General features: G+C 44.7%; 1 protein-coding gene across 1 annotated transcript in view; it reads left to right on the forward strand.

Annotated features, from left to right (window-relative positions):
* The window catches only part of BRSK1 (BR serine/threonine kinase 1), a 435,735-nt gene that overhangs the window by 320,784 nt on the left and 87,337 nt on the right, over positions 1–27,614 (forward strand). The window contains exon 4 of the mRNA XM_078650957.1: positions 21,794–21,934. Coding sequence (XP_078507083.1) covers positions 21,794–21,934 — 141 coding nt within the window. The remainder of the gene's footprint in view (positions 1–21,793; positions 21,935–27,614) is intronic.

The raw sequence follows: 27,614 nt of genomic DNA on the forward strand, positions 1-27,614 counted from the left end.
ACCTACAACTCAAAGGCGGTGGTAATGCATTTGCAAAAGGGAAAGGGGTCTCCTTTGGACCCCTTCCCTTTAGTGAATGTAAAAAACAAAGTTTGGTTCATCGGACCACTACCAAATCTTAAACAAAAAAGAAAAGTAACATTTTCTTTTTAAACACAGTCCTGTTTCCTTTAAGGAAAATGAGCAGTGTGTGGATATGGCTTTCTGCAGGTTCACCCCCCCACCCTATTCCCCCACTTTTTGACTACTATCTACTGGCCTAATGACTCTGTGATGCACTGGGCCCTGCTTATCAGATCTTAATCCATGTGCTCTGACCCGTAAAAATGTATGTCTAATTACTTTTACCCAACTGGCATAGGTTAGCTTACTATAAGTCCCGAGCAAATGGTACCAGAGGTACCAGGGCCCGTAAGTTAATGTGTCCCTCGTGGACTGCAGCACTTATTATGCCACCCCGAGTATGACAAATTAAAGCATATATCCAAGCTTGCCACTGCGGCCTGGTAGAAAAGTTTTAAACTGCTAACTTGACTTTACTATGTAAAGTTGTCGCAAAACCAAACCTTCCTTTTTAATACATATCAGTCACCCCTAAGCAGGCCGATTGAGCCCTCAGGCAGGGTGCTGTCTATTAAGAAGTAAGAAATGGGTTTTTACATGTCCCAAAATTGTTGCTTTTTGCTGGAGAAAGGGTAGTAGCCCTATTGGCGAGTACTGGGTTACACTCTGACAACTGAGCTGGGCTTACGTCTGAATGGGACTACTAAAGTTGGTGCTTCAAGGTTTCAAAATAATTATTACATTAAAACTGACTTGATGCCCAAGTCTAATTTAATGTAACTTTTAGGTAAATAGCAACTTCAGGAAGTTGCCACTTTGTTGCCGAGGTTTTTCAGTGACCTACCCAGGGACCTGCCAATGGAAGAGATTTTATATCTCTCTGGCAGGAAGGCCAAACAAGATGTGAGACCAGAAGGCGAGCTTCAAAGAGGAAGCCACCTTTGAAGGGCAAATGGTGGAACACCCACAAGAGGGACTGCTCTTTTGTTTGGTAGACAGGTTAGGGTCAGGAACAGAGAGGGGGAACCAGTTGCCAAACCAGTTTTTCCATGAGCATGCAGCCCTCAGGTGGCCACACCTTTAGGGTGGGCTACTAAGCTCCAACATCCGAGAGAGGGATGATCCATCTTGGGATTTGGCAGAATATTGCATTTTGGGATAGCTAGATGCCACACTATGCAGTAATTCATTATCAGGAGGGAAACAGCATAGTAGCCCATTGGCTAGTGGTCACCACATCTCCTAAGAGCAAGTTCTATGCAAAAAAGTGGCACCCCTGCGCAGGGTTGGATTGGGATCAATAATCGGCCTGGGCACACCAAAAATAAGTGGCTCACATTTGCTATTACCTTTCCAGGGAAACACTGCTTCAGCAAAGTTTTATGAAAAGAAAGGGGGTGGAGGGGCATGTTTTATTAACTTCACTTAGATAACAAAAAATGCACGGATTAGTTCACACTGCTGAGCCACACTTGAATGCAAGAGATCACTTTTGCTCGGGCCCCCTGCAACAAGCTCAATCAGCATACATTATTGGGCCGGCCCAGTGAGAGAAAGGGAGTGATACCTCCGCCCATCTGCCTCTAGAAAGTCTACTCAGGTACCCACTGGGCCGCTGGCGGCATCCTAACAGCACAGACAGTCCCCAGGCTGCCCAAAAAATCAGCCCAAAGCTAGAAATCAGCTACCGGCCCTTTGGCCATTTCCTGAGTGCCCGCGTTACCAATCCGACACTGCCCCTGGAACCCAGACCTCAAAATACCTCTGCACTGGAGAAGGACTGTCCTGCTTTTCCCCGGAACTGGCAAAGAGATGCTTCACCAAAGACTAGACTGTACCAGCTGATCCTTGAGCTAGCTTGGAGAGAACTGTGCCTATGGTGCCCTGCTTGAGGAAAAGTTATTCCTAAGCGTGAGACAGAAAGAGTGACTCCAAGAGTCAGTTGGCTGACTTCCTGTTACAGCTCCAGGGCCACAAAAGCTGAAGATGCCTACCTTGGTGAGTTGGTAGTAACAATTGCCTGACCGCCAATGACTCCTGAAGCACAGCTTGGGAAATCGAGTCTCAGTGCTCAAAAGTTGCAACCAAGTCTGCTGGACCCAAGAGAGTCATCAGAGTGCACTTTAGTTGCCCAAGACGAACACTGTAACTGGAGGCCAGTAGACACGTGGCAACTAGTTTTTGGTTTGACTTCTGCTGGAATCAACCCCTTTGGGCAAATTTGCCCCTCTGTGTTTGGTGACCCAGGAATTCCTGCCTCGCCGGATCAGCACCCTGGGCATCCTGTCTCCCCTGCATCAGGACCACTACATTGATGTCTATGGAGGTTCACCCACAGAGCCTGGAAGTGGACTGCAGACTGCTTTGACTCAAAGGTAACTTTCCTGCCAAGCCTCATTGACCCCGTGACTTGCTCTCTACTGGAGTTTGATAAAGATCAATTCAAAATGGTCAGGCGCTTTCAGTAGATGTTTCCTAAGTTAAATTTGCCCGGCGTAAAACGCCTCTAATACCATACGAAGTTATTCAATAAAGAGGCAGGCGTTGGAGACAGGAAGACAGGAAACAAGTTTTATTCCGACGGAGTAGAACACATCAGATCGGACAACAAGGTATCGTCTCGAGGTGCTCTCTCAACCTCTCTGAGACCTGGTCTTTTTATACACTGGTCTAAGACATGTGAACGTTCTTTATTACAGCAAGGACATTGTGAAGTATGAGAACGACATCCCCGGCACCCCCCCAGTTCCGGCCCATTCCAACACATGACAACAGTAGAGGCCCTTTCCCCTCATATGATTGGGAGGGGCCATCACGCAGCTGAGTGTTCTGCCGATTCCTTTGGAATGTGTGCGCCTGATCGAATCTCAGGGGTGGGGACGTCATGATCAATAGTGGTCTCTTTCAGGAGAGGCGAGTGCATGCAGTAGTGGGCAATAAACTGTATCCTCGGGCTAAGGGATGACCAGCGGTTCGTACAGGCAGTCGGGCTCAGAGGAAGGGGTCATCAAAGGAGGGGTATTCATGGGCGGAAAGGAGGTGTTGGTCAGGCGCGGGGTGTGATTCCCTGAGACAGAGTCATGGGGGGGGGTTTCATGGCTTGTGCATGTGAGCGCGGGGGCAGCCAGGAGGCGCGGGGAAGGCTTGCAAGGTTCAGGGAAGTGTGCTGACGGGCGATCGTAAACAGGGAGACCATGGTACCTAAAATGGCTTTCGTGTATGCTCATACGTGAGTCTGCAAGATGGCGTAGATAATGTTTAGTACACGAACTAAAATTCCACAGTCCTCCCTTTAACATGTCTCGCCAGCTTGTCAGTTCGGATCGATCCCCATGAGACCACGCACCTCTATCTCATATAGGGGACTCATGTGCTCAGTTTTAAAGTTCAAAGTCTTTGGGCACATACAGTTGGAAATGAGTGCACATAAAGATGGTAAACATTGAATACCTAAGCAACACCCACACAGTATCATGATTGGTATCAATAAAAACGTGACCAATCTCCATCCCCAGTTCTTCAAAGTGTCCCAGAACCAGCCTCCAAGCGACCATCCTTCCTGCTCCTGGTGAACCTCTGAGGACAGTCTGTGGAGGTGTTCGATTGCTTTGTAGACTGAAGGTGAGTTATCTGGCACGTAGGTGCAACAGCTGGAGCCGATGATGCGGCATGCTCCTCCGCGGTCAGCCAGAACCACATCCAGAACAAGACGGTTTTGAAGAGCCACCAGGCGGACGGCCTGAAGCTCAGCCGTGTTGTTGGCGAGGATGCCAGCGGTGATGTTAATGGTTGTTTCTAATGCCTGAGTCAGGTGTCGGATAGCGCGGCTATTTGCCATTGGTCCCCACAGAGGAACAAGTCCCTTTGCTGCATCCAGGAACTGTGCTCCGGTGGAGTCGGCTTGTTCAACATCTCCGGCGCGCTTTTGCCGGTGGTGGTTGGCTGAAGCCACATACGTGGGAGGAAGAATGAAGGCGATGTAGCACGTACCCCTCCAGCCTCTTGGGAGCCAAGTGTAAGCTTTGGTGCCACAAACAAAGTACATATTCGGGGAAGCAACAAAGGAGGGGGGGTCAGCTGAGACCAATGTTTTGGTGATGCGACAAGAACTGTGACCCACCAGCTGCGTTCCTTGTCCTTCGAGGCATACGAGTCCTGTGACATTGATGACAGACAGGGCCACGGTCAGGGTGGCAGCCGTTTGTTTCCGCAGGTGGGAGAAGGTGGGTCTGGCTGGATTGTGGAGCACTTGCATTTCGACCCTTTCTTTGGCAGGGATGTTCGTAAGGAAGGTTGAACCTGAAATTGCAGGACAAAAGGGCTTTCCTGTCTTGTTCAGCCAGAACCCATAGTAGAAGTGTGACACGGTTTGACCAGAAGTGGCGTTGTCCTTGTGGCTTTCCTGCATGAGGATCAACCAGGCGAGGCAGGAGCCGTGAACTGAGAAAGGAGAAGGGATGAAGGGGATGGAGTGTCCGGTAGCATGTGGGAGCAACCCACAGATCCAGCAGTTCGTGGCATTTGCAGCAAGGTTGTGCTGGTGCAACAGTTGTACGAAGGAATTGTTCCAGAACTCCCTACGCCTTTCTCGGAGCTGAGGTGAAAGGGTGATCAGGTGGTGCTCTTTCATGGTGGTTGGCTGGACAGTGGTTGGCAACATCTGGTGAGCGGGTGTGCTTTCCTCCAAGATCCAGAAGGAAGTCATGAGGAGGAGGCAAAAGAGGAAGACAATGAAGAGAGCGATTGTCTTTGATTTGTGCAAATTGTCAGTCTGGTCAGTGGGCATTTCCTGTTGCTTCCGACGTCTTCTTATCTGGCGCTTCCATCATCTTCTTATCTGGCGCTTCCATCATCTTCATCTTCAAGGTGCTCGGTAGTGGGCAGAACCACAGACTTTGTTTAGCTTCTCTCCGGGTAACCCTTGGTTGCTTTGGGTCACCGTTCTGAGATTTTTAACTTAGTCAGTGGCCTACTTAGCCGAAGCTCCCTCCTTTCGACGCAGGAAATACCCTTCTCGAGATGGCACAGTGGGATCAGAGTGTTTTGCAAGTTCAAGTGCCTCGGTATCAGGATAGCAGTTCAGTGATGGTCGGTCTTTGTTCAGGAGCTCTTCTTGGGTGCTGACGTGGTCTGTCGTGGCCAGGGTCGAGGAAACCTTTTTGCAGTGGTGTGCATGCAGCCAGTTCTTTTTCCCCTCCACTCGAAGAGCCGTCCGAGTGGTGATCAGTACTTGCCAGGGGCCCGTCCACCGAGGTTCCAGACTCTTCGCTCGTTGAAAGTTCCGGATTAGGATGTAGTCCCCCGGTTGGATATCGTGACCGGGACCCCTGGAAGCATCGGGGATGGCCTGCTGCATCTGTTGATGAATGACAGACAACGTTTTAGTTAATTTGCATAAATAATCTGACAGCAGGACGTCGGGGACGTCGTGAATGGAGGTCGGTTTGGGGGCAGTCCAGAGGTTCATAGGCCGCCCAAACACAACTTCGTAGGGGGTCAAGTGGTGCTTAGTGGGAGTGGAGCGCATCGATAGTAATGCCAGTGGAAGGGCATCTGGCCACTTAAGTCCTGTGGTGGCCACTATTTTTGACAGTTTCAGTTTCAGTGTAGCGTTGTGTCGTTCAACCAGGCCAGCGGATTGGGGGTGGAAGACCGCATGGAACCTTTGTTTTACCCACAACCCCTTCAGGATTAGTTGGATAACTTCGGCTATGAAGTGGGGGCCATTGTCGCTCCATAAAATTCGACAAAGGCCGTAGCGAGGGAAAAACTCTTTCAGTAGTACTTTGGCAGTAGTCATGGCAGTGTTATCACGGGTCGGATAGGCTTCCACCCATTTGCTGAAGGCACATACAATGACCAATACGTACTTCAAGCCTTGGCACCTCTCTAATTGGATGTAATCCATCTGAAGGACCTCAAAGGGGTGGTCGGGGATCCCAAACCCTCCCCGGGGTACCACAGTTCCTTTCCCGGGGTTGTGTTGTAAGCAGATAAGGCACTGCTGGACTAGGCGTTTGGCCGAGTCGGGGATCTTGTTGTTGTGCCAAACTTTGGAAATGAGTTCAATCATGGGAGCAGAGCCTATGTGTGCAGGGGAGTGTGCCATTGTCAGTATGGGGATCAAATATGCATCAGGCAGCAACCATTTGTTCGTGTCTTTTGTCCGCCAGCAGCCTTCATCGTCCCTTAGACCCACCCACGCCCACTCAGTCAATTCGTGTGGTGTGCTGGCCGATTGGATGTCCCTGATCGTTTCCCTAGCGTCAATCCATTTTTCTGCTTGTGACCTGGTCACATACATGCGTGTCGTTGTCCTATTCTCAGCTGTGGTTCGGGCAGTGCTGTTGGCTAGTGCGTTTCCCTGTCCAACTAAATCTGTCACCTTCTTGTGTGCCTGGCATTTGATCACTGCTAATTGTCTGGGGAGAAGAACTGCTTCAATCAGGGCGGAGACTAAATCTCCGTGAAGGATGGGTGTACCGTGGGACGTCAGGAATCCCCTTTCCCTCCATAGGAGCCCAAAATGATGAACCACCCCGAAGGCGTACTGGCTGTCCGTGTAAATGTTTGCCGTAGTTCCTGCTGCTATGATACATGCTCGTGTGAGGGCAATTAGTTCTGCTGCCTGTGCGGATCGTTGTGTGATGCGAGCGGTTTCAACTACTGTTCGAGCTGTCGTCACCGCATAGGCAGCAGAAGTGGTGCCGTCTGGGAGTTTGATACAAGAGCCATCTACCCATAGTTCTCCATCAGGATCTGTAAGAGCAATGTCTCGGAGGTCAACTCTACTCCTAGTCTGTTCGTCCGTGAGGGTCACACAGTCGTGTATAGGGGGCACATCGGGGTCATTTTCGGGCAAGGGTAACAGTGTAGCAGGGTTCAATGTCGTGCATCTCTTCAGGGTGATGTGGGGTGCAAGTAGAGTCAATTCGTACCCTGTTAGTCGTGCGCTAGTCAGGTGTTGAGTCTTAGTCTGGTTCAAAAGGGTGTCAACTGCATGGGGCACTAATACCGTGAGGGAGTTTGAAAGCACAATTCCCTCACTCTGGCGGATAGAGACAGCAGCAGCGGCTACTGCTCGAAGGCAGGCAGATAGAGCTCTGGCGACTGGATCAAGAGTGGCAGAGAAGTAGGCACAAGGGCGTTGTTTGGAGCCGATGGGCTGAGTTAGAACAGACAATGCGCATCCCTCCCTTTCGTGAGTGAAGAGGGAGAAGGGCTTGGAGTAATCTGGTGTTCCTAGAACGGGTGCCGAGCAAAGGGCATCCCGCAACTCCTTAAAGGATGCTTGGCATTCGGGAGTCCAAGGGAGTGGGAACGGAACATCTTTGGCCAACAGGGAGAGTAGGGGTTTTATAATGAGACTGAAATTTGGTAACCATTGTCGGCAGAAAGAAGTAAGGCCCACTAATGAACGGACTTGCTTCTGTGTTTTTGGAATGGGGGTGTCTAGGATGGTTTGGATTCGGTCGGGTGTAAGTTTCCTCCCTTCTTTGGACAGGAGATGGCCTAGGTATGTTACTTGGGACTGGCAGAACTGCAGTTTCTTTTTGGAGACTTTGTGGCCATTCTCCGCAAGAAAGTGCAAGAGTTGGATAGTGGCTGTGATTGCAAGTGGAGTGGCGTCGGCCGCCAGAAGGATATCATCAACATATTGGATCAACACCACTCCATCTGGTAGCTGGACGGCGTCCAGCTGTCTTTTGAGGGCCTGGCTGTAGATGCTGGGACTTTCAGTGTAGCCCTGGGGAGCTCTACAAAATCGGTACGAGCGGTTTTTTAAAGTGAAGCCGAAGAGATAACGGCTGTCTGGATGGATGGGGATAGAGAAGAATGCATTTTTAAGATCAATAACGGTGAAGGTGGTGGCAGTGGACGGGATGAGAGTCAGAATGGTGGCGATGTCTGAGACTACGGGGTACTGTGGCACCACCACTTTGCTGACTTCTCGCAGGTCGATGATGAAGCGGTACGCTTTCTCATCTCCCTCACCTTGCTTCTTAACAATGGGTAGGATAGGGCTATTGCAGACATTACTAACCACTTCCTCTACCACTCCTGCATCTACCAAGGACTGGATAATTGCTACCAATGCCTTCTCGCCTTCGGGCGATATCCGGTACTGTGGGAGTTTCGGGAGTATTGCATCTGGTCGAACAGTTATGTGTACAGGATCGATCATCATTCGTCCTACATCCGAGTCGTTTCTGGCCCATAGGTACAGGGGTAGGGTATCGAGCAAGGATAGGTCAGCATCTGTTATGGCGTACATATGTCGTGCGGGGTGGGGTCTGGACATGCTCGGGTTGTCGTACAGGATGACTCGGACTCCATCCGGGGAACACCTAATAGTAGCTCGGAAATGTTTCAGTAAATCAATACCCATAATGGCGTCAGGGGAGTTGGAGGAGAGCAGAAATGTTGTGTCAGTGGGATTGTTTCCTAGGTCAAAGGAGATAGGTACAGACAGGGGATTAGTGGAGGGCATTCCATCGAAACCTATCGAGGTAATGTGTGAGCCAGACAAGGGTGCCCTTGGAATCAGTCGTTTTGATAATACACTACGTGTCGCTCCAGTGTCTACCAAAAATGGAGACTTTGTACCCAGGACCTTAGCAGTGACGTAAGGACCTTGCTGGTCAACACAGAGCTCGACTGGATCCCTCCCTTGCCCCTGGCAGTCCTATGCAAAGTCGTGAGCATTGTTGCAGTCGGACTGTTGGCACTGATTCTGTCGGGGGCGGTCAAATGTGTTTGGTCTGTCAGATCGGTCATTGGTGGTGTCGCGGGTCTGCCCTCGTCCTTGCCCTCCAGTTTTGGAGCCATTTGTCATGTCCCTTGTTTCTTTATTTTTAATCATTTCCCGAAGGGCCAGGCATTGAGACTTCCAATGCCCAAATTCTTTGCAAAATGCACACTGGTTCTCATCGAGGTCGGTTCGTGGAGCGCCAGATGTGGGGTTGCGGTCTCTAGGGGCCGAATTCCTAGGGGCATTCGACTGGTAGTTTCCCCTACACCGTTCCCTTCCTGTAGTCACTCCCTGCAATTGAGCAATCATTACTCGTTCCTTTAAGTCCTTTTTCTTTTTCTCAGTTGCCCTTTCGTTCTCGTTCTTTTGGTGTTCGTAGTACTGAGCCATCTGAAGGATAGCTGCAGGTTTAGAGGCTCCCCAACTACTCTCGCTAGTCTGTAACTTTTGGGAGACCTCTTGCGATAGCCCCTTTACGTAGTTTTGCACGAATAGGTGTTGTCCGGTTGCGGTGGTCATATCTTGGCCACTGTAGTCGGAGAACACTGTTTCAAATCGTGAGAAGTATTCTGATACATCTTCCTGAGGTTTCTGGCGACAAGCCGTGACTACCGACCAGTCTACCTTCTTTTCTGGGATCAACGTCTTTAGCTTCTGCACTATTTTGTCGGGGAGTTCCAGTATGTCTTTTACAGGTTTCTTTCCGGGCTCTCGCTGCCTATCTAGGTCATCGAGTTGTTTCCAGGTGTGTCCGAACAGGTCTGTGTGGTCGGCTTTCCGGATTTGCTTCCATACATCAGCCGGCAGACACAACCCGAAAAACAAATCAATGTCCGCTAGAGTCATTATGGTTGAGCCCAAGGCTGTGCCTAGTTCTGTATAAAATGCTGTAGGGTTCTTTCGTAAATCGGGCAGGGTTTGCCTAAAAGTTAAAATATCTTGCCGATCCCATGGTTGGTAAACCCAGTTGTACACAACCCTCCCTTTTGCATCTGCGTGGTTGATATCATCGTTTGTTCCCTGACCTCTTGGGGGAACCCAATAGGGGGCGGCTTCTCTGATAGGCATCATAGTGTTGGCTGCTTCTAATGAGGGCTCAATCGTCTCAGGGACTGTGATCTTGACCTCTGGTTTCTGTTCCGCGAGGTGGCGGAAGACCTCAAGCGTTTGCATGAAGAGGTCCGTCACATCGCTCTCAGTTCCATCTCCAACATCGACCCTTCTATATAGAGCCGTCAATTTAGCAGGACCTTTATTCTGGTACCTATCCTCATACGTGTTCAGGGTGTGGTAGCTGAACCGTAAGATGAAATGCCGTCTGTGACTACCGGCATGTGAATTATGCATATTCATCGTATATTCTTCGCTCTCCTTCCGTTCTACCAATGTTTTTGCTATCTTGTCGATTCCATCCCGCTCATCTTTGCTCAACCTATTTGGTCTGTCTGTTAGGTGCCTGCTAGTCTCATGTTCATCTGCTGTTGTTACCAATGCGGCTGGTGCGAAGGCCGTAAGAGCCGGGGCACTAGCGCTAGAGTCACCCACGCCTGCACTTTGAACTGGTGAGTGTTGTGCTAGAGGCTGGCTGGGAGCATAAGGAGGAGGCATGTAGATAATTGGAGGACCGAGTAGTAACTCGTCATTTGCCCGCTGTTTGGAGGGCATCTCCGGGTAGAGCGCAGAGGTGGTCCTGACAGGGCATTGGCCTGCCAGTCCTGGTTCTTGCGTTTGTTTAACTTCCTCTCTTCTTCTTATTTCTTCATCTAGTTCTTTTGCGGCCAGATGGGCGGTTTTTCGTAACTCTTTCACTATTTTCGCTTCCTCTCTTTTCCTGCGATGTTCTGCTTCTTTGCGCCACATGCCAATACTATCAAGCATAGTGGGCGTTGCCTTGTTTATTTTTACAGCTGCATCTAGTGTTTTTATTTTATTTTTATCAAAAGAACCTATCAGTGGCCACTGATTTTTAGGATCCTTTTTTGTATATTTATGCCATAACTTACTATAAGCTATAGCGACTAGTCCTTGCTTAGTAAACATGTCCTTATTAGGGGTGCCTTCCAGTGGAGCTGGATGGTTCATCTCTAATAAGCGGTCCGGGTTGACCCAACTATGAACCAATGGGGAGAAGATAGGCATGACGGATTACAATGGGGGGCAAAAGCCTGCACTACCTATCTTTTCACTACTTGCAAAGACTGGACAGAATATTCTATTCTACGCTATTTGCAAATAGAGAATACCTCCAAAAAGAACCAATTCCCAAAACAGTCAATGTTCGGGCAAACAATCAATCAATGAGGAACGGAATAGGCACGACGTGTTAAAGGTTTGCATTACCTACCCTTCACTATCGGCAAAGGGAGAGAGAATATTCCTATTCTTCCCCGTTTGCAGGCAGAGAAGATCCTTAAGAGAACCAACTTCGAACAATTCAATGCTCGATTCAATCAATCAATCAATGAGGAGAAAAATAGGCACGACGTGTTAAAGGCTTGCGTTGCCTACCCTTCACTATCTGCAAAGACTAAACAGAGTATGGCGATTCTGTACTTGTTTGCAAATAGAGAATTTCTCAGAAACAGTCAATAAGTAATACTAGTATTTTCAAACAATCAATCAATCAATTTCGCAATTTGTCGTGTGTCACGACCTTACCCGGACCGCATGGACAGTTTCTCGTCTTCCGCTTCCAGCGCCCGATTGTCCTCTATTCTCTTGTTGCTATCGCGGCACTCCTGGTGGTTCCCAGTCAGGAGCGTAGATCACTCGGGAGAGGTCAGCTCGGAATCAGTGAAGTTCAGATGATCGGCTGTCAGACGAGGGTCTATCGGACAGGAGCTCTCCCGATCGTTGCAGTTGTTCACTCTGTCGTCGGGACCTCTCCCACTGGAACCACGTGTCGCTGATGGGCCCCGCGTTTGGGACGCCAATTGATAAAGATCAATTAAAAATGGTCAGGCGCTTTCAGTAGATGTTTCCTAAGTTAAATTTGCCCGGCGTAAAACGCCTCTAATACCATACGAAGTTATTCAATAAAGAGGCAGGCGCTGGAGACAGGAAGACAGGAAACAAGTTTTATTCCGACGGAGTAGAACACATCAGATCGGACAACAAGGTATCGTCTCGAGGTGCTCTCTCAACCTCTCTGAGACCTGGTCTTTTTATACACTGGTCTAAGACATGTGAACGTTCTTTATTACAGCAAGGACATTGTGAAGTATGAGAACGACATCCCCGGCACCCCCCCAGTTCCGGCCCATTCCAACACATGACAACAGTAGAGGCCCTTTCCCCTCATATGATTGGGAGGGGCCATCACGCAGCTGAGTGTTCTGCCGATTCCTTTGGAATGTGTGCGCCTGATCGAATCTCAGGGGTGGGGACGTCATGATCAATAGTGGTCTCTTTCAGGAGAGGCGAGTGCATGCAGTAGTGGGCAATAAACTGTATCCTCGGGCTAAGGGATGACCAGCGGTTCGTACAGGCAGTCGGGCTCAGAGGAAGGGGTCATCAAAGGAGGGGTATTCATGGGCGGAAAGGAGGTGTTGGTCAGGCGCGGGGTGTGATTCCCTGAGACAGAGTCATGGGGGGGGGGGTTTCATGGCTTGTGCATGTGAGCGCGGGGGCAGCCAGGAGGCGCGGGGAAGGCTTGCAAGGTTCAGGGAAGTGTGCTGACGGGCGATCGTAAACAGGGAGACCATGGTACCTAAAATGGCTGTCGTGTATGCTCATACGTGAGTCTGCAAGATGGCGTAGATAATGTTTAGTACACGAACTAAAATTCCACAAGTTGGTGACCCAAAATGCGCCAGAGTAACTTTTCTAAGTTTTCCAAGTAACCGCTAACCGCTTTAGTTGCTAACACTTGTTTGCAATTTGATTGAAAAGCAGTGATTAATTATTTGCTTAATAATTCATATCTCTGGAACCCTCTGGTGGATTTTGTTCATTTTGCTGTCTAAAAATTGATTTAAAAAACAACACATTTTAGATCAAGCCTGCGACAGCGCATCTGCTGTCTGCGCTCTCGCTTGTTAGACTTATTGTTTACAATAAAGGGCTTGGAGCCTACCTGTTGCTTACCATTTGTTGGCTTTAGTGTCACTCTTCTTTGCAATTTCCAGATTAGCCAGCACAGACATAGCATCACTTCCATTAGTTTCTGTGGAACATGGACTAAGCACAGATTGATCAAACTTAATTAGTGCCCGCCCGCTGCTCATACTGTAATTGAGGGAATTTATCTCCCCCCCCACTCATCCAATCCTTTCTCCATGTGCTGTCCCTTTCTGATACTCCTGCCCTCTTCCGCCGTACCTTCCTTGTGTTGCTTTCTCTCTCTCCCTTTGTTGCTGCTCCAATTGCTGTGCAACATGTCTTAAAACAGGGAAACATCCTTTACAACGCAACTTTTACCACGCAGTGCCTTTACGACGCAACTTTTACAACGCAAACCATTACAACGCATTGCGCTGGGGGCGCTCTAGGATAGGGAATACGTTTAATTTACTATCCAACACCTTCCCTAGTGTCCACGGGGACTGGAGTTGGAATAGTAAATTAAACTTTTCACTATCCAGCACCCCAAAGCGCTATGCGTTGTAAAGGTTTGCGATGTAAAAATTGCGTTGTAAAGGCATGCGATGTAAAAGCATGCGTTGTAATGTCATACATCCCTAAAAACATTGACAAAAGCAATAGATCTCGCATAGACAACGTGAGATTTAAATATTAGTTTGATATGGCCTATATGCTTATATTTTGAACCAGTGCATTCTTGCACTCTGCAGGAATTGCCATGGAGGGTGATGTTTATGACTGTTAACCTCATTGCAGAGACTTTGGGCCTGTTGTACTAAAAAATAGCAAGACGCTAAACTATTGCTAACTGGTTAGTGACAGCTAAATAGTGTGCTAATGATTTACAAAGAATCACTAATGCGGATTTCTTTAAATGTCTATATATCCAGGGTGTGCAGCTCCTTAAGATAGGTAGAGGTAGTCAGGTCTGTGGAATAACCTCCCTTTGGAGGAAGTACCCGCACACACCCCGAGAGGTGTCATTATTCATCATTTGGGTGTACTCCTCGTCGGGCCGGCGCTGCAATGCCCAAAGGGCACCCGCGAAGAGGCTCTCTGGCGAAGTTCTTTTAGATAAAGCCGTAAGGTGCGTGGGGGTATATGAGGGAGTAGTGTAGTGGAATGCAAAAAGTGTGTTAAAATAGGTTTAGAATAGCCCTAATTACTTCATTTTATTTGTGGGTCTCGCTAGCCTAAGTAAAAACAGTGTGGCCCTAATTGGAAATAATGTTCCTATAGAGCGAGCGTGCTGTGTATTTCTTTAAATAGTACACAGCACAGAATATTTAGTGATTCCCTATTTCTGAGACAGAAAACACAGAATCACTAAATGCGGTCACGGAATAGTGACTTGCTGTTTCGATCTACAAAACCTTCACAAATAGATAATTCGTTAAACACAGCATTTTCCATGTGCAAAATACTATAAATTGAAAAAACAGGTGATAGCTAGGTGCAAAGAATAAAAGGGAGCCAAAATTGTGCTGCAATCTTTCACAGTGGCTGCGCTCTTTGCTGTGTGAAGAGGATGCCGATTCCTGGAGCTCAACAGAGAAGGAGAAAAGGATTTTCAGACAGAGGATGGCTCTATTTTAACAAACAGATGAGGATGTTTATGCTACCGGTTTACCAAAGCGGTCATTCTAACTTTCATTAATGATTTGGATCCTGTACTAAGCAGGCCTGCACAATGCAGTGGGCCTATTCCTACCCATATTCAGATTCTAAACCTTTTAGCTTCTGGTAGCTACAAATACACTGTTGCAGGAGGGAAATCACAGAGTGACTTGTGCAATGTTGTTAAAATAATTCTTGCCACAATGTTGTCAAGAATAAATTCACACATTGCTTTTCCAAGTATCCCTGCTGAATTGGAAGCTACAAACATTCAGTTCTGTGCAGTAGCACGTTTCCTCCAAGCGATTGGATGGTCTTGAAAGTACACATGTTCTAATTTGTCCACCCTTTAAAACAGATATGTATATTGCTATAGAAAAAGCCCAAATTCTATAAATATGCAAGTAGTATGTAATGCTGCATTCCTGATCACAGATCGAGTTGCTCAATACCCTGGGAGCACTCGTGACTCCTACATCTTTAAACACTGTGGGCTATTTGAGCTGATGGCAAGGTGAGAGCTTGGAGACAGATGGTTATTCAGTATTTTGTTCTAAACTTAATCCCAGTTTGGGTATTCCATACATACGAAAGCAACTCTATTATTTTTTGTTGACAGTGCATATGTATTAAGACCATGGATTATGACTCCATACTTTTATCCACGAAGCCATAGACAAAGGAGGCACTGTGCTGCTGACACGTAAAGAAGGAGCATTATTGAGCAGACATTGGGTTTACTAAAAGGCAGATTCCAATTTGTGCACAAAAGTACATATGTTAGACATATTTCTAAGTATTAAATACCATAGAAAGTGTATTGAGTACTAAACAAAAGTGTTTCTGTTTATACAAAGATGCATTTAAATATGAAGAACATATACTTTTTAACATATCACTCCACAATCAAATTTAAACTAAAAATAGTGTTTACTTTCTATTATTGAAAACTGTGTCATTGTGTGTTTTACTCCCAGTGCTCATTAATGTAGGTGGCTCACAAACAGAAATACTGCTCAGCTTGAGCCTTCCTCAGTTTCCCCAGCTGACCTTGCTAGCCAAATTTCTGCACAGGGCCGGCTTTAGCGTTGGAAATTGATTTCTATCCAAATCAACCCTTTTTCCAATATTAGGATAAGGGAAGATGGGTACAATCATAGCCATCTAATCTATGCCTTTCAGTTTTTATGCAGCTCTTCAGTGACAGTTAATAGTTCCCTGCTCTATGTTATGATTATAATTCCTAAACTGCAAGTCACAAAAGGATCTCTCCGGAAAAAACAGTAACCCACTGACCTATTTGTATTATATGCGTATTAGGACCTGAATGGTACACGTTCTTTTTCAGCAGGCATTTTAGCCCTCTGCGCTCGCTACCTTACCACAAGTCAAAACTTCCACTAGACAACCTCCGATCTTTCTAGGAAGAACATTAATCACTGGAGTTATCTTGACATTTATATCGTTGCCTGTACATTTTTGGAGGCCAAGAATGCAGCAGCATGGTCTTTTAAAACCACACAATACTTCCAAATACGATGCCCAGTCAGCGCCCAGTGCGATTGCACCGGTCGCACCGCACTAGAGCCGGCCCTGTTTCTGCATTAGCAATATGCTCTTCCTCTAAGGTTTTTATTATTTGGGCTAGGCTCTTTGCTACATCATATCCTTGTATGTAAATTATATTTAGCGATTCCTATTTTGCAAACTGTTTTTTGTCCCAATTTAGGAAGCACAAAATATATTTTTCGTACATCAGGACCTTAATGAGTTGTAGGCCTTGTCAAAACAAGAACCGTATTCACGAGTAGTATATAAGAAGATTCCTTGAACCCTAAAAACGCAACACATTTCTGTATATATTTGATGTTCGATTAGCAAAGATGTATTACATTGATCATGCTGAGTAGACAAGGTAGACAAAACAGTTTTTTGTTTCATTCACTCAAACAAACCAGGCAACACCATTTGTGAACCTTCACAAGCTTTGGGAGTTTGTTTCTAAAAACAAAAAAACTTTAGCAATCTGCTGCACGGTGCTCAAAACGGACAGTACCGTCCACCAATCATTTTGTACATAGGAAGGAACTACTGTGACAGCGTTCCTTTCAATGTACAGAGATGACCGCTGGGCTGGCGGTCATATCTACATTTTACAGATGGTAGTCTTTCAGAATGGCGGAGGCAATAGCCTTCATCACTCTGATATATGGAGTACCAGCCATCACAATTTTAAAAGTCCCTTAGCTACTGGGCCAGTATGAATTTATAAAATTAAGCAAATTTCAAATTACAAGTGTTGGAAAAACCTTTAGTAATGTATGATAAAGCTCTATGCCGTAAAGAAAGACAGTGGGCAGACTAGATCTGCCTGAATGTCCGCTTCTGAATGCCCAAGGCAATATTCTGGGAAAGGTTTTACAACTTGTTGCCTTTATACGTATGTGATTAGTCAGTAGATCATTCCACTGGATTGTTGTGGGAATCCCATTTGTGTAAAACGAGGTTGCTCAAGTGTTGTAGTGTATTGCATAGGTGTTTAGGTAGTGCTTTCCAAACCCATTGTGAGGCCTCAAAAGCTTCTTATGGGCATTCTTATGGGCATGCACCTTCATGCTTATAGAATGATGATTATGGTCCTTGGCATAAGGATCTCATGCCCATTTGATGACACCAGGGGTAATCTGTGCTGAGTTTTCTGAGGCTATGTTAGATTACAGTGCAGTGATTACAGACAATCTGGCCCTAATGAATGGAGAGCCACAAACGATAGTGATAGAATACATCCATATTATTGTTGAAATCTATACTAATATAATAAAGAGAGAGCCCAAACCTTTGAGGTGGGTAATCTCAGGAACCACAGCACCAATCACAACACCCAATACAGCGTTGGAAAGGGCAGTTGCAGCAGAAGGACATAGGCTATGCAGACACCCACCATATACATTTAAAAGGTAAAAGAACAGTGCCAGCAAAGTAGTCCCTTGTGGGCGTGTCTGCGTTGTGCTGTGGGCGTGTGCTGGGGGCGTGTGGTACGTTCCGCCCTTCATGCTATGTCTCATATCGTGTGCTGTGGACGTGTGCTGGGGGCGTGGGCGTGTGCGGGGCGCGGGATTATGGAAAAAAAAGCGAGCGTTGTGCCCAATATTTCATTGTTTTTTCTTCCCAGGTTCTGTACATTCCAGCTCCGGGTGTCCACCCTGCTCCCTTTAAATACCCCTGCACCCCATAATCATAACCCACCCTTACTCCTTAAAATACCCCAACACCCTTAAGCACTAACCCATCTTAACCCTATAAATATACCCTGAACCCCAAAACCCAAACCTATCCCTAAACCCTAAAAATACCACTCTACCCCAAAACCCAAACCTAGCCCTGAACCCTATAAATGCCCCTGTACCTCAAAACCCAAACCTACCCCTGAACCCTAAAAATACCCCTGTACCCCAAAACCCAAACCTAGCCCTGAACCCTAAAAATACCCCTGTACCCCAAAACCCAAACCTACCCCTGAACGCTAAAAATACCCCTGTACCCCAAAACCCAAACCTAGCCCTGAACCATAAAAATAACCCTGTACCCCAAAACCCAAACCTACCCCTGAACCCTAAAATACCCCTGTACCCCAAAACCCAAGTCTAGCCCTGAACCCTAAAAATACCCCTGTACCCCAAAACCCAAACATAGCCCTGAACCCGTAAAATACCCCTGTACCCCAAACCTACCCCTGAACCCAAAAAATACCCCTATACCCCAAAACCCAAACCTAGCCCTGAACCCTACAAATACCTCTGTACCCCAAAACCCATACCTATCCCTAAACCCTAAAACTACCCCTGTACCCCATAACCCAAAACTATATCTGAACCCTTAAAATACCCAAACACCCCAAAACATATACCTCAGTACCCCAAAACATATACCCCTATACCCATACTTACCTTATCCAAACATTAAAAAAAAGCATGCTTTTACCATTCATGCATTTACAACGAATTTCGTTGTAAATGTATGCGTGGTAAAAGCATATAAACTGTAATGCCATGCGTTATATAGGCATTGCGGAGTCATGGTACTTTCGTAATGAAAGTATGCGGAGTGATGGTATGCGGAAAGAAAGTTGCGGAATAATGGGTGTTTACCCTCCCCCGGTAAGTACATTGGTGGCACGGCGGCCCACATCTCCAGCAACATACTCATATTTTTTCACCACCGATTTGAAAAATGCACAGGTCTCTCTCATTGATGACCAGCACCGACATACACTTTTAGACACACCTCCCGCCACAAGTTATAGAATTGCAAACTTTAGAGCTGGAGAGATACGTTCGAATCTCGGCATCAGCTCAACATCCTGTGATTCCAGGCAAATCGCTTTGTCTCCCCGTGCCTACCACAAATGAATGTGTTCTTCTGTAATGTAAATTGTGCTCATGCCATGTTGTCGAGTTCGCGCTATATAATATTGCAAGGAAAGATAAAGTAGGGAAACTCGAGTTCACACACTGCTGAACGCGTACTCTTAAGTGCATCAGCAGTGCACTGTGAATCGGAGCGTTTCACAGGCCTGTCACAGATAAGAAAAGCTATCAAAACGAAATCCTACAAAACAATATACTACTGGCCGGCAGCAATTCATACCCGGACAACGTCGGGGCGGGCTGCTAGTAGGATATAACGCAGCAATAGCAAACAGAACGTATATGATATTGTGGTCTGGCTGTGTATTCTAAGGGAGAATTGGCAGAAATAGCTTGCCATGGTTATCAAAGGCATCAAGATCAGAGACCAAACTTGAGATGGAGCTTTTTTATGTTATGGACAATAGCACCTTGGAGAAAAAGGTCACCGATGTCTTTCAGGACTTCACTTAAGAAGGCCACTTAGGTGAAGAAGATTGTTGACGCTATTGCAGACACTACTGAGCCACACTGAGGAGACCGAGCCAGTCCATTTTATTCACATCTTCTGAAGCCACAGCACAGGGCAGACTTTATCCTTGATCTTAAGGATAACACCTACTGAAACTAAACTAGTGAATTTAAATTTCATGGAATATAAATAATAAGAAGTGACTTTGAACCAATTGTTTCAAGACACTGTTTTTGTACCTTACTACATTATAAATGTCTTTGGATCTTTTGTATTGCTTGCATCAGAATTTGAAAAATGTTCAGTCAAATTTTTTGTTGTTGCATGAATTAATAAAAAGCAGTTTAGATAATGTGTTAGAAGGAAAGTAAAAATAGTTGCTAAAATACATTTTAGACATGTACAACAATAGGTAATTTTAACGCTTCCAAATGAGAGGGCTGAATTATATAACAGTGCGATTTTATAATGGAACATTGTATGACACTATAGCAGTTATATATAACTGCTGTATTCGTGTTTTTAATTGTTTATTTTTATTTCTTGCTTTATCGCCAAAGGTGTTTAAACTCAATTTGAACAAAATGGAATAAGATTGTTGTGGAAAGGAGCATGCAGTGATATGTGCTTTTACAGTTGGGATCAGGACGACAGTACATTCAGTTGGATCCTAGTGCTGTGGTGAAGAAGACATTTAACGTGTTGCTGTTTGGATATAAATGCATTTGATTGTGTCCTCATGCTGGGGTGGAGATGTCTTCCATTGTAGTTTAATGCTTGGGTTGAAATGTATTTGGAAATTTTCTGTAATGCAGATGCTTTTGAGTGCTGAATCATTGTGCCTAGGTGAAGCTTCCTTTGATTATGACCAGGTAATGGGGTGAGGTATCTTTAGTTGTGTCCTTGTACTAAGGTGAGGATGTTTATGCATTTGACCTAATGTACGAATGAAGAAGCCTTTGTTTGTCTCCTCTTGGTGTTGGGATGCAGCAGATGCTTTTGCTTGTGGCCTGGGCTTAATGTGAGGTTGCCACTGGTCCTGGATGAAGTTGTCGTTGGTTAAATGTCTTGTTGTTGTACAGGAAATGTTTTCAGCTGTGTCCTATTAATAACATAAAGATACATGTGGTTCTATATCTAGGTCTGTGGTGGAGAAACCTTTGGTCATGTGTCCCGGTGCTGGGCAGGAGGTCTTTAGTTGGTTGCTGGTGAATGGGTGGAAATTCTCTCTGTCACATGTCCTGGTACTCCGGTAGAGATGCCTAGGGTCATGCCCAAGTGCTTGCATGGATCCTATTACTTAGGTGGCGATGCTTTTGCTATTTAGTACAGAGGTCAATTTTTAGTTGTGTGCTATGGTGGAGTTGTTTTTGGTCATGTGTTCTGGTGTGAGTGCAAATGTCGTTTTATCATGCTTTATGATGGAAAGATGGAGATATCTTAAGTCATGTGCCCTGGTGCAGGAGTGGCATTTTGGAAATGTGTCCTGGTGCTAAAGCCGAGATTTCTGTGATCCTGACTCATGGCACTGAGGTGAAGATCCATTTGGTTATTTTCAGTAGTTCTGGGCTAGAGATGTCTCTAGTTGCTTACTGATGATGGAGTTGACATGGCTATATGTCCAGTTGTTTGGGCTGAATGTACCTTTGATTGTGTTCTGGCAATTCCTGTAACATGCCTTTGAATTTGCATTCATACAGGGTCAAATGTCTTTGAACATGTGTCCATATGTTAGAAAAATATTGGTGGTATTTTGTCCTAGCTTTGTATTGTTGAAAACTTTAATACAATTTTGACTTCAAAGTGACGGGTACTTTTGTTGTGTTATGGTGAAGGGGTGTCTATGCCTTTTGGCATGTGTCCAGTTTCGGGAGATAAGATGCCTTTGGATATGTTCTGGTGCTTGGATTGGGATGTCTCTAGTGCATATGTGAGAATGCATTTGATTTTGTCCTGGTTCAAGGTGGATTTGCATTTGATTGTGGTGAAGATTACTTTACTGCTGTTATGGTGGTGGTCATATTTGTGGTGCTGAGGCTGAGATGCCATTAGCTGTGATCTAATGATCACAGAGGCAGTCATCTGTTCATGTGTCGTTCTGCGTAGGTGGAGACAACTTGTTTCCTGGTGTTGGAATCAAGATGCTAATTAATGGTCATATGTCCTGTGCTAGAGTAGTCTTTAGTTGTGTCTTGTGGTAGATGAAAATGCTGCTGGTTGCTCCTAATACCAAGATGGCATGCCTTTGGTTACTTCCTGATACTGGGGTCGACATGCTTTCCTTTATTTGACTTGTGCTAGGGTGGATCTGCCTTTAGAGAGATGTCCTTTCTATCTAACGGAAGTGGCTTTGTCGCATGTCCTGTTTCCAGAGTTACATTGCTGTTCTCCTTGTTTTAGGTATCTGGTGCTTGAGCATGTGTCTGGAGGGGAACTCTTTGACTACCTGGTAAAAAAAGGCCGCCTGACACCAAAAGAGGCACGAAAATTCTTCCGACAGATCATCTCAGCTCTGGATTTCTGCCACAGCTACTCCATATGGTGAGTAAGAAGCAATCACTCTATCCTGAACATTGTTTTGAAGAAATTCGAAGTTGTGTTAAGTGGTTTTATAGTGTTTAATGTTTTCTTTAGTATTTGTGTACATTTGATTTCTTATATTTATGTTTCGTTCAGTTTTTATTAGTGTTTATATTTTGATTTACATTTTTTACTTTAATATTCTTTTCTTTCTATATGCTACCTTATAAGGTTTTTTAAATATTCATATTCACACCTTGCTTACGTCTACTTTACAAAGATTTACTGCACTTATTTCTCTTAATCTGTTTTATTGAGTTTTCACCCAATCATAAGGAGTAGACCATTATAGTCAACAGTCAATAGCAGCACATTGCCGACGAGACATAAAATAAGCATTTTCAACAGTAGGTATGTCATATATAGAATTTCAATCATGTATACAACATAAGACCCATAGCAGCAAGCGTGCTGTGAGTACAACATTTCGACGACTGAATGAAAGAACCATAAGGGGTGAAATAAGGAGTAAACTAGTGGGGGGAACAAGATGAGGTTTGGCATGTTTGAGTCAAACAGAGATAAATCGTATTTTTTCAAACAACACCTGTCATTCACAATCGAGAAGATCTATGAATGACCGGCATATCATCACCCAATACCAGTTCATGGCGGATTTACTTTCGTTATGTCTAGAGAGGTGGAAATATTTTTATTTTACTAATGCTTTCCTAATGCAGATTCAAATAACGAATATTTCCCTTTCATGTTTATTTTACTTATTTACTTTGCATGGGGTTAGCACATGTATGTTTCCTTCACCTGTACACGTTGATATAATATGTTATACTGGAGTACGTTATTAATTATTTAGAAGGTGGATTATTTGAAACTTGCTTATGCAGCCTTAGTGGCATGATTATGGTATTAAACCCAAGAATTACATTATCTATCACTCCTGACCGTTGCTTTTAAGAACTTGCAGTGCTACCTTGAAACTCCATCACCCTGCCTTTAATTTCATGACAGGATTTATACTTAATTGAGAAATTACAACTTCAGAAGCTTGCTGATGCAATAGAGTAAGAGGCTGAGCAAAATACAATTTAAGCATGAGTAGCCAATGTAGGCCAAGGGGGTCTGGAAGCTTCTTGATATCCATAGAAGATCAAACTGTATAAAGTGAAACTCAGTTGATTTTAAGGGCCCTTGGGGACATCGAGAGATGAGTAAAATGGTGGCGCTGGGAATACTAATGACAGAACAAGTCACCTATAAGGAGTGGCTCAGATGTGGCTCACCTTGTACCCAACCCTACTCAGTGTTGGCTGGTGATCTTTGAAAGCTGTAAGATGTAAATATTGGCCTCGAATTGCACCACTCAATTAAAGCACGCCAGACAGACCTCCTCAAAGGCAGGTTAAGCGGTGCGTAATATGTAACAAAATAAGTGCCAGGGCCCTGTCAGGAGGCCACCTCGGCTTGTACTGCCAGCGCTGCCAATGGCAGTACCAACACAACTATTAACCATCACACTGCTACAAGTGTAACAATTCAGACTGTTCGAGGTCCCCATATGTACAAGAATGGCTAATGTGGCAGGCATTAGTTGTTTTTAATGTATATTTCATTAATAAGCAACGGTTGTTCAACACATTTCTAAATTACACAAACAGTACCTCCATGTGGCAGCAGTCATAAGTGCTGGTTAAGCAAACAAAGACCTAGGTGTAGCATCGTGCTACAAGTAATCACAGACACTTCTTGCTTGTGTAACTGGAGCTTTATTGTCTGCTTCCAATACCTTCCCTGTCCCTACTCTAACTGCCCTCATCCTGTCCCTGCTCCGCCTCTTCCTTTCCCTGACCACCTAGCTCCTCCCACCCAGCTACTAGACTGCTAACACATAACACTAGGCACACATAAATAGTAGGTTTACACAGTATGCAAAAATATACCAGTACTACAGCATAATAGACATCAAATGGAAGGAAATATCTTCTGAGATGTTGCGAAATGTTCAGTCTTTTAATTTCTCTTAACATTCAATGATCAGTGGACGAACCAGCCGACACGTGTTTTGTTGCATGTGGAAAATAGTTCCTTTTGCTGTCTTTGTTCATTAGTTCTTTGTAAAGTGCTCTCCTGCCAATGTGCCTAGATTTAAATAAATAAAATGGCGTGCCAAGCAAAGGCGGCCCTCCCCAGAAGTGCATTTGAGGAAATTATGGCAAAGAGGTGCATCTTAAGAACAGTTTCTCTGAAATGTATGTATAAAACACCGTCGATGAGGTAAATATTCGAGTAGATGCAGTTTTCACATGGTGTATCATATTTCAAAGCATCTTTCTTCTCCAACGTGTTACTACCTTTACATTTTCTGTCCTGCCCTTTCTAAGAAGATTCTCCATCTTATACCAGATTTAATAGACTCAGACAGAAATGCTATTACTCACCTTACTAACCTTACAGGTTTCGACAGCAGACAGGTTATTCCAGTCCTACTGGCTAAGGTCTCCTCATGCTCCTCAAATACCCGTATTCGTACCATTAAAACATAGAGCTTGTAAATAGCCTACAGACCGCAACCCAGGCCACTCGGGTACAGTCAATAACCAAAAACTCAGAACTGTACACTTATATAGATGGAGCAGGCTTAGGAGTGTCCTGCAAGTGTAACCCAGGAGCAGCAGAGAACCTGTATCAGCAAGCCTCAAGCTCTCCTCTCAAACCATCTATACCATGGCCCCCACATCTAAATGTTTTTGGTGTTCTGCTGCAACTCTATATCAGGTTGCAAGTCTTCTTTTCCAGAAATCTTGTGGACACTTGCCAAGGCAGAGATGGTTGGAAAGTGTCCTAAGGCTTCAGTTTTAAGATCAGCAGACGCTCCATACCAGAAAGCTTCTGGTTTGGACTCAAATCCACTCATCTCCATCACAGCCCGCTTGCTCAGGGTTCCTTGGTGATGCTGATGCAACTCCGCACCAGACCAAAATTCTTCCTCTGATCATGATTCAGCAGCCTTTGTCCAAAAGTGGAGGATCAGCTGTGCTCTCCCTCTGTTCCAGGCAGTTGGTTCTACCCAAAGTTCATCTGATGGGTAAGGACTATAAACTAAAAAGAATCACTCTTTGTAACTGGAACCGAAGCTAACTGTTAGAATGTATCTAGCCCTAGAGTGATCGCAACCGTTTGAATTACATCAGTCTCTCCACTACATGTGGCCATCTTTTCCTCTTTTCGACAGCAAAACAAGAAAGGGACTTATCAAACCAGGTCTACCACAAAGGTCTAGGCTGACTGTCTTACTCTTGCTCACTCTTGTGGCCACATTTAGAACCGCAAGAATGCACATTATTTATGTCCACTGCAAACCCTGTCTCTTTCCCTCCTGCCAAGATGTGTGACTTCTCATCTTCTAGTAACCTGTTTTTTAAATTTAATTCCTCTCTTAATTTTGCTCCACAGACCAATTTGGTGTAACATTTTGTCCCTTTCCTATATAACATATATAAACTCGCATCTCTCATTCCTTTTTCACCACTTACGCTACTCTTACATATGACTATTAAATTGCATTTTAAAAATTGATCATTACTTAAGTAGTTTTACCCAAATACCTAACAGTTCCATTTTAATCCACTCAGAATGCATTTGTCATTTCTTCTTTCTGCTTCAACAACTCCTCATTTGTGTCAGCATCCTTGATTCTTTTTTAAATGTGAAATACAAATAAGTATTGTTTTTAAATGCTATCACTCTTTGGCTCCTTCTTATATATGCTGTTGCTCTTCTCATAAACTCATAATCATCCTTTACGTTCTGCTGATTTGAGTTTGTTGCCTGTGCCTTATCCTCCACGTGCTGTGTCTCTCTTTCATTCATTTGTATACTTTACTTGCCAATTTATTATGGAATGAGCTTATTTTCTCATTAAGAGTTGCTCCTGATCTGCTATTTTTAGGAAAGTATTACAAAAGCACCTATTGTCCCTCTATTATCAGACTAAGGGCCTGAGTTTGATGGACAGGTTACTCCTTCACAACATTATGTGTTTCCTGACCAACTCATTGCAAGTTCTACACGATATAATGCACTTGTATTAAGAGTGCATTGCGATATCCGTCCAATTGTGACAGAATAACTCTGCCGCCTAACTTTAAAGGCGGCCCTTAGTCTTAGCTATTGTACAAAGTGCACCTCTGTTTCTACCAGTAATTGTGTCAGTAGAGCTCTTGGGGTGCAAGTACTATAAAATGTTAAACATACACCCAGTACAATTATGGTATTTGAAGTGTTTAGCTGCAGTAACAAAGACATCACACTGATATCTGTTGATGTGTCACATGTGTCTTCCTTACAGCATTCTGGCTCCTTTGAATCCTCGGCTTCTGTCATCCATCTGTTACCCTCAAGGCTTGTCCGACTTATATTCTATCTATGAAGATGTAGGCAGTGAACAAACTACCTTCATTCTGTGTTCACCTTTATAGCCTCAAGTTTCCTCAAGCCACGCTTAGTAGCAGTCTAATTCTAGTCTATTTATCGACTGACCTCAATAGTATTAACTCAGGAAAGCATAATGTGCTTACCAAATACATCCCAAATTATCCAAATTAAATACTGCACCAAGCAGGCCAAACTCTATTAACAATGTGAATTCCCACAACCTCGTGGACAACAAGTGTTGAGACTTTCCTTCACCAGTTAGATACAACTTTGCATTCAATCAGAATTCTCCAAATTCACGGCTGAGATGCATAGTCCATAATGTCAGATCAACTAATGCACACCATGCAGTCATCCCCTCTCTTACCAACTCACACAAGATGGACCATACCTCACTGAATCCTGGCTGAACTACTGTTCATGTGATTTACTCTTTGGTTGCAGAAGGCTACTCAGTTCCTTGTCTGGGAAACATATTCTTAAAGCTCAGTGTGGAGGAGATGCTATCATTTTCTGAAGCTCACTGAACTGTACACAAAATTACCCAACTTTTTGCATGCATGAAAATCTCCATCCATCATACCTTATCTAGCAGCACCTATTCACCGCATGTCCTCCAGCGATAGTTACAAGGGTTGCATCTTATACCTATCATTACTTCTTTTCTACCTGGGTCCTTCCTTGACCACATTGAGATTAACAGATCTAGCCTCTCCATGTCTCTTTCCTCATTCCAGCAAAAAGAATTCCTTCATGGCCTAAATACTTTTTTTTATCTTATGACATAGTTCATCTACTTTTCAAACAGTCCTTCAAAACATAGCACAAAACACTTTCTTTATTTGTATTCTCAGTGATTTATTGATTTTTTGTATTGTATCAAAAAGTTTTTTCTGCTTTTTTATATATTTTTCTTTTTAAATTCATTAGACTCTTTTGATTATTTCATATAAACATTAAAATACACAACATCAAGTACATGTTTTTCTCAAATTATATATACATGTCAAAGAAAACACCCTTCATGCCACACACCTCTATACACTCACATACTACTCATACATACACTTGTACACACTTCACTTTTCATCAAGAACAATCTCTTTTTTCTGTGACTGAGGTGACACAGATTGTAATGTGAATTTCCACGCCAGGTCGACGCGCTTTTCGGTGGACTTGTACCACCTTCCTCAGGACCGACAGAGAAAAGTTTGTTTCCTTATTGTGTTGACACAGGGTATCCTCTTAA

Source organism: Lissotriton helveticus, chromosome 7, assembly GCF_964261635.1.
Source record: "Lissotriton helveticus chromosome 7, aLisHel1.1, whole genome shotgun sequence".
Lineage (NCBI taxonomy): Eukaryota > Metazoa > Chordata > Amphibia > Caudata > Salamandridae > Lissotriton > Lissotriton helveticus.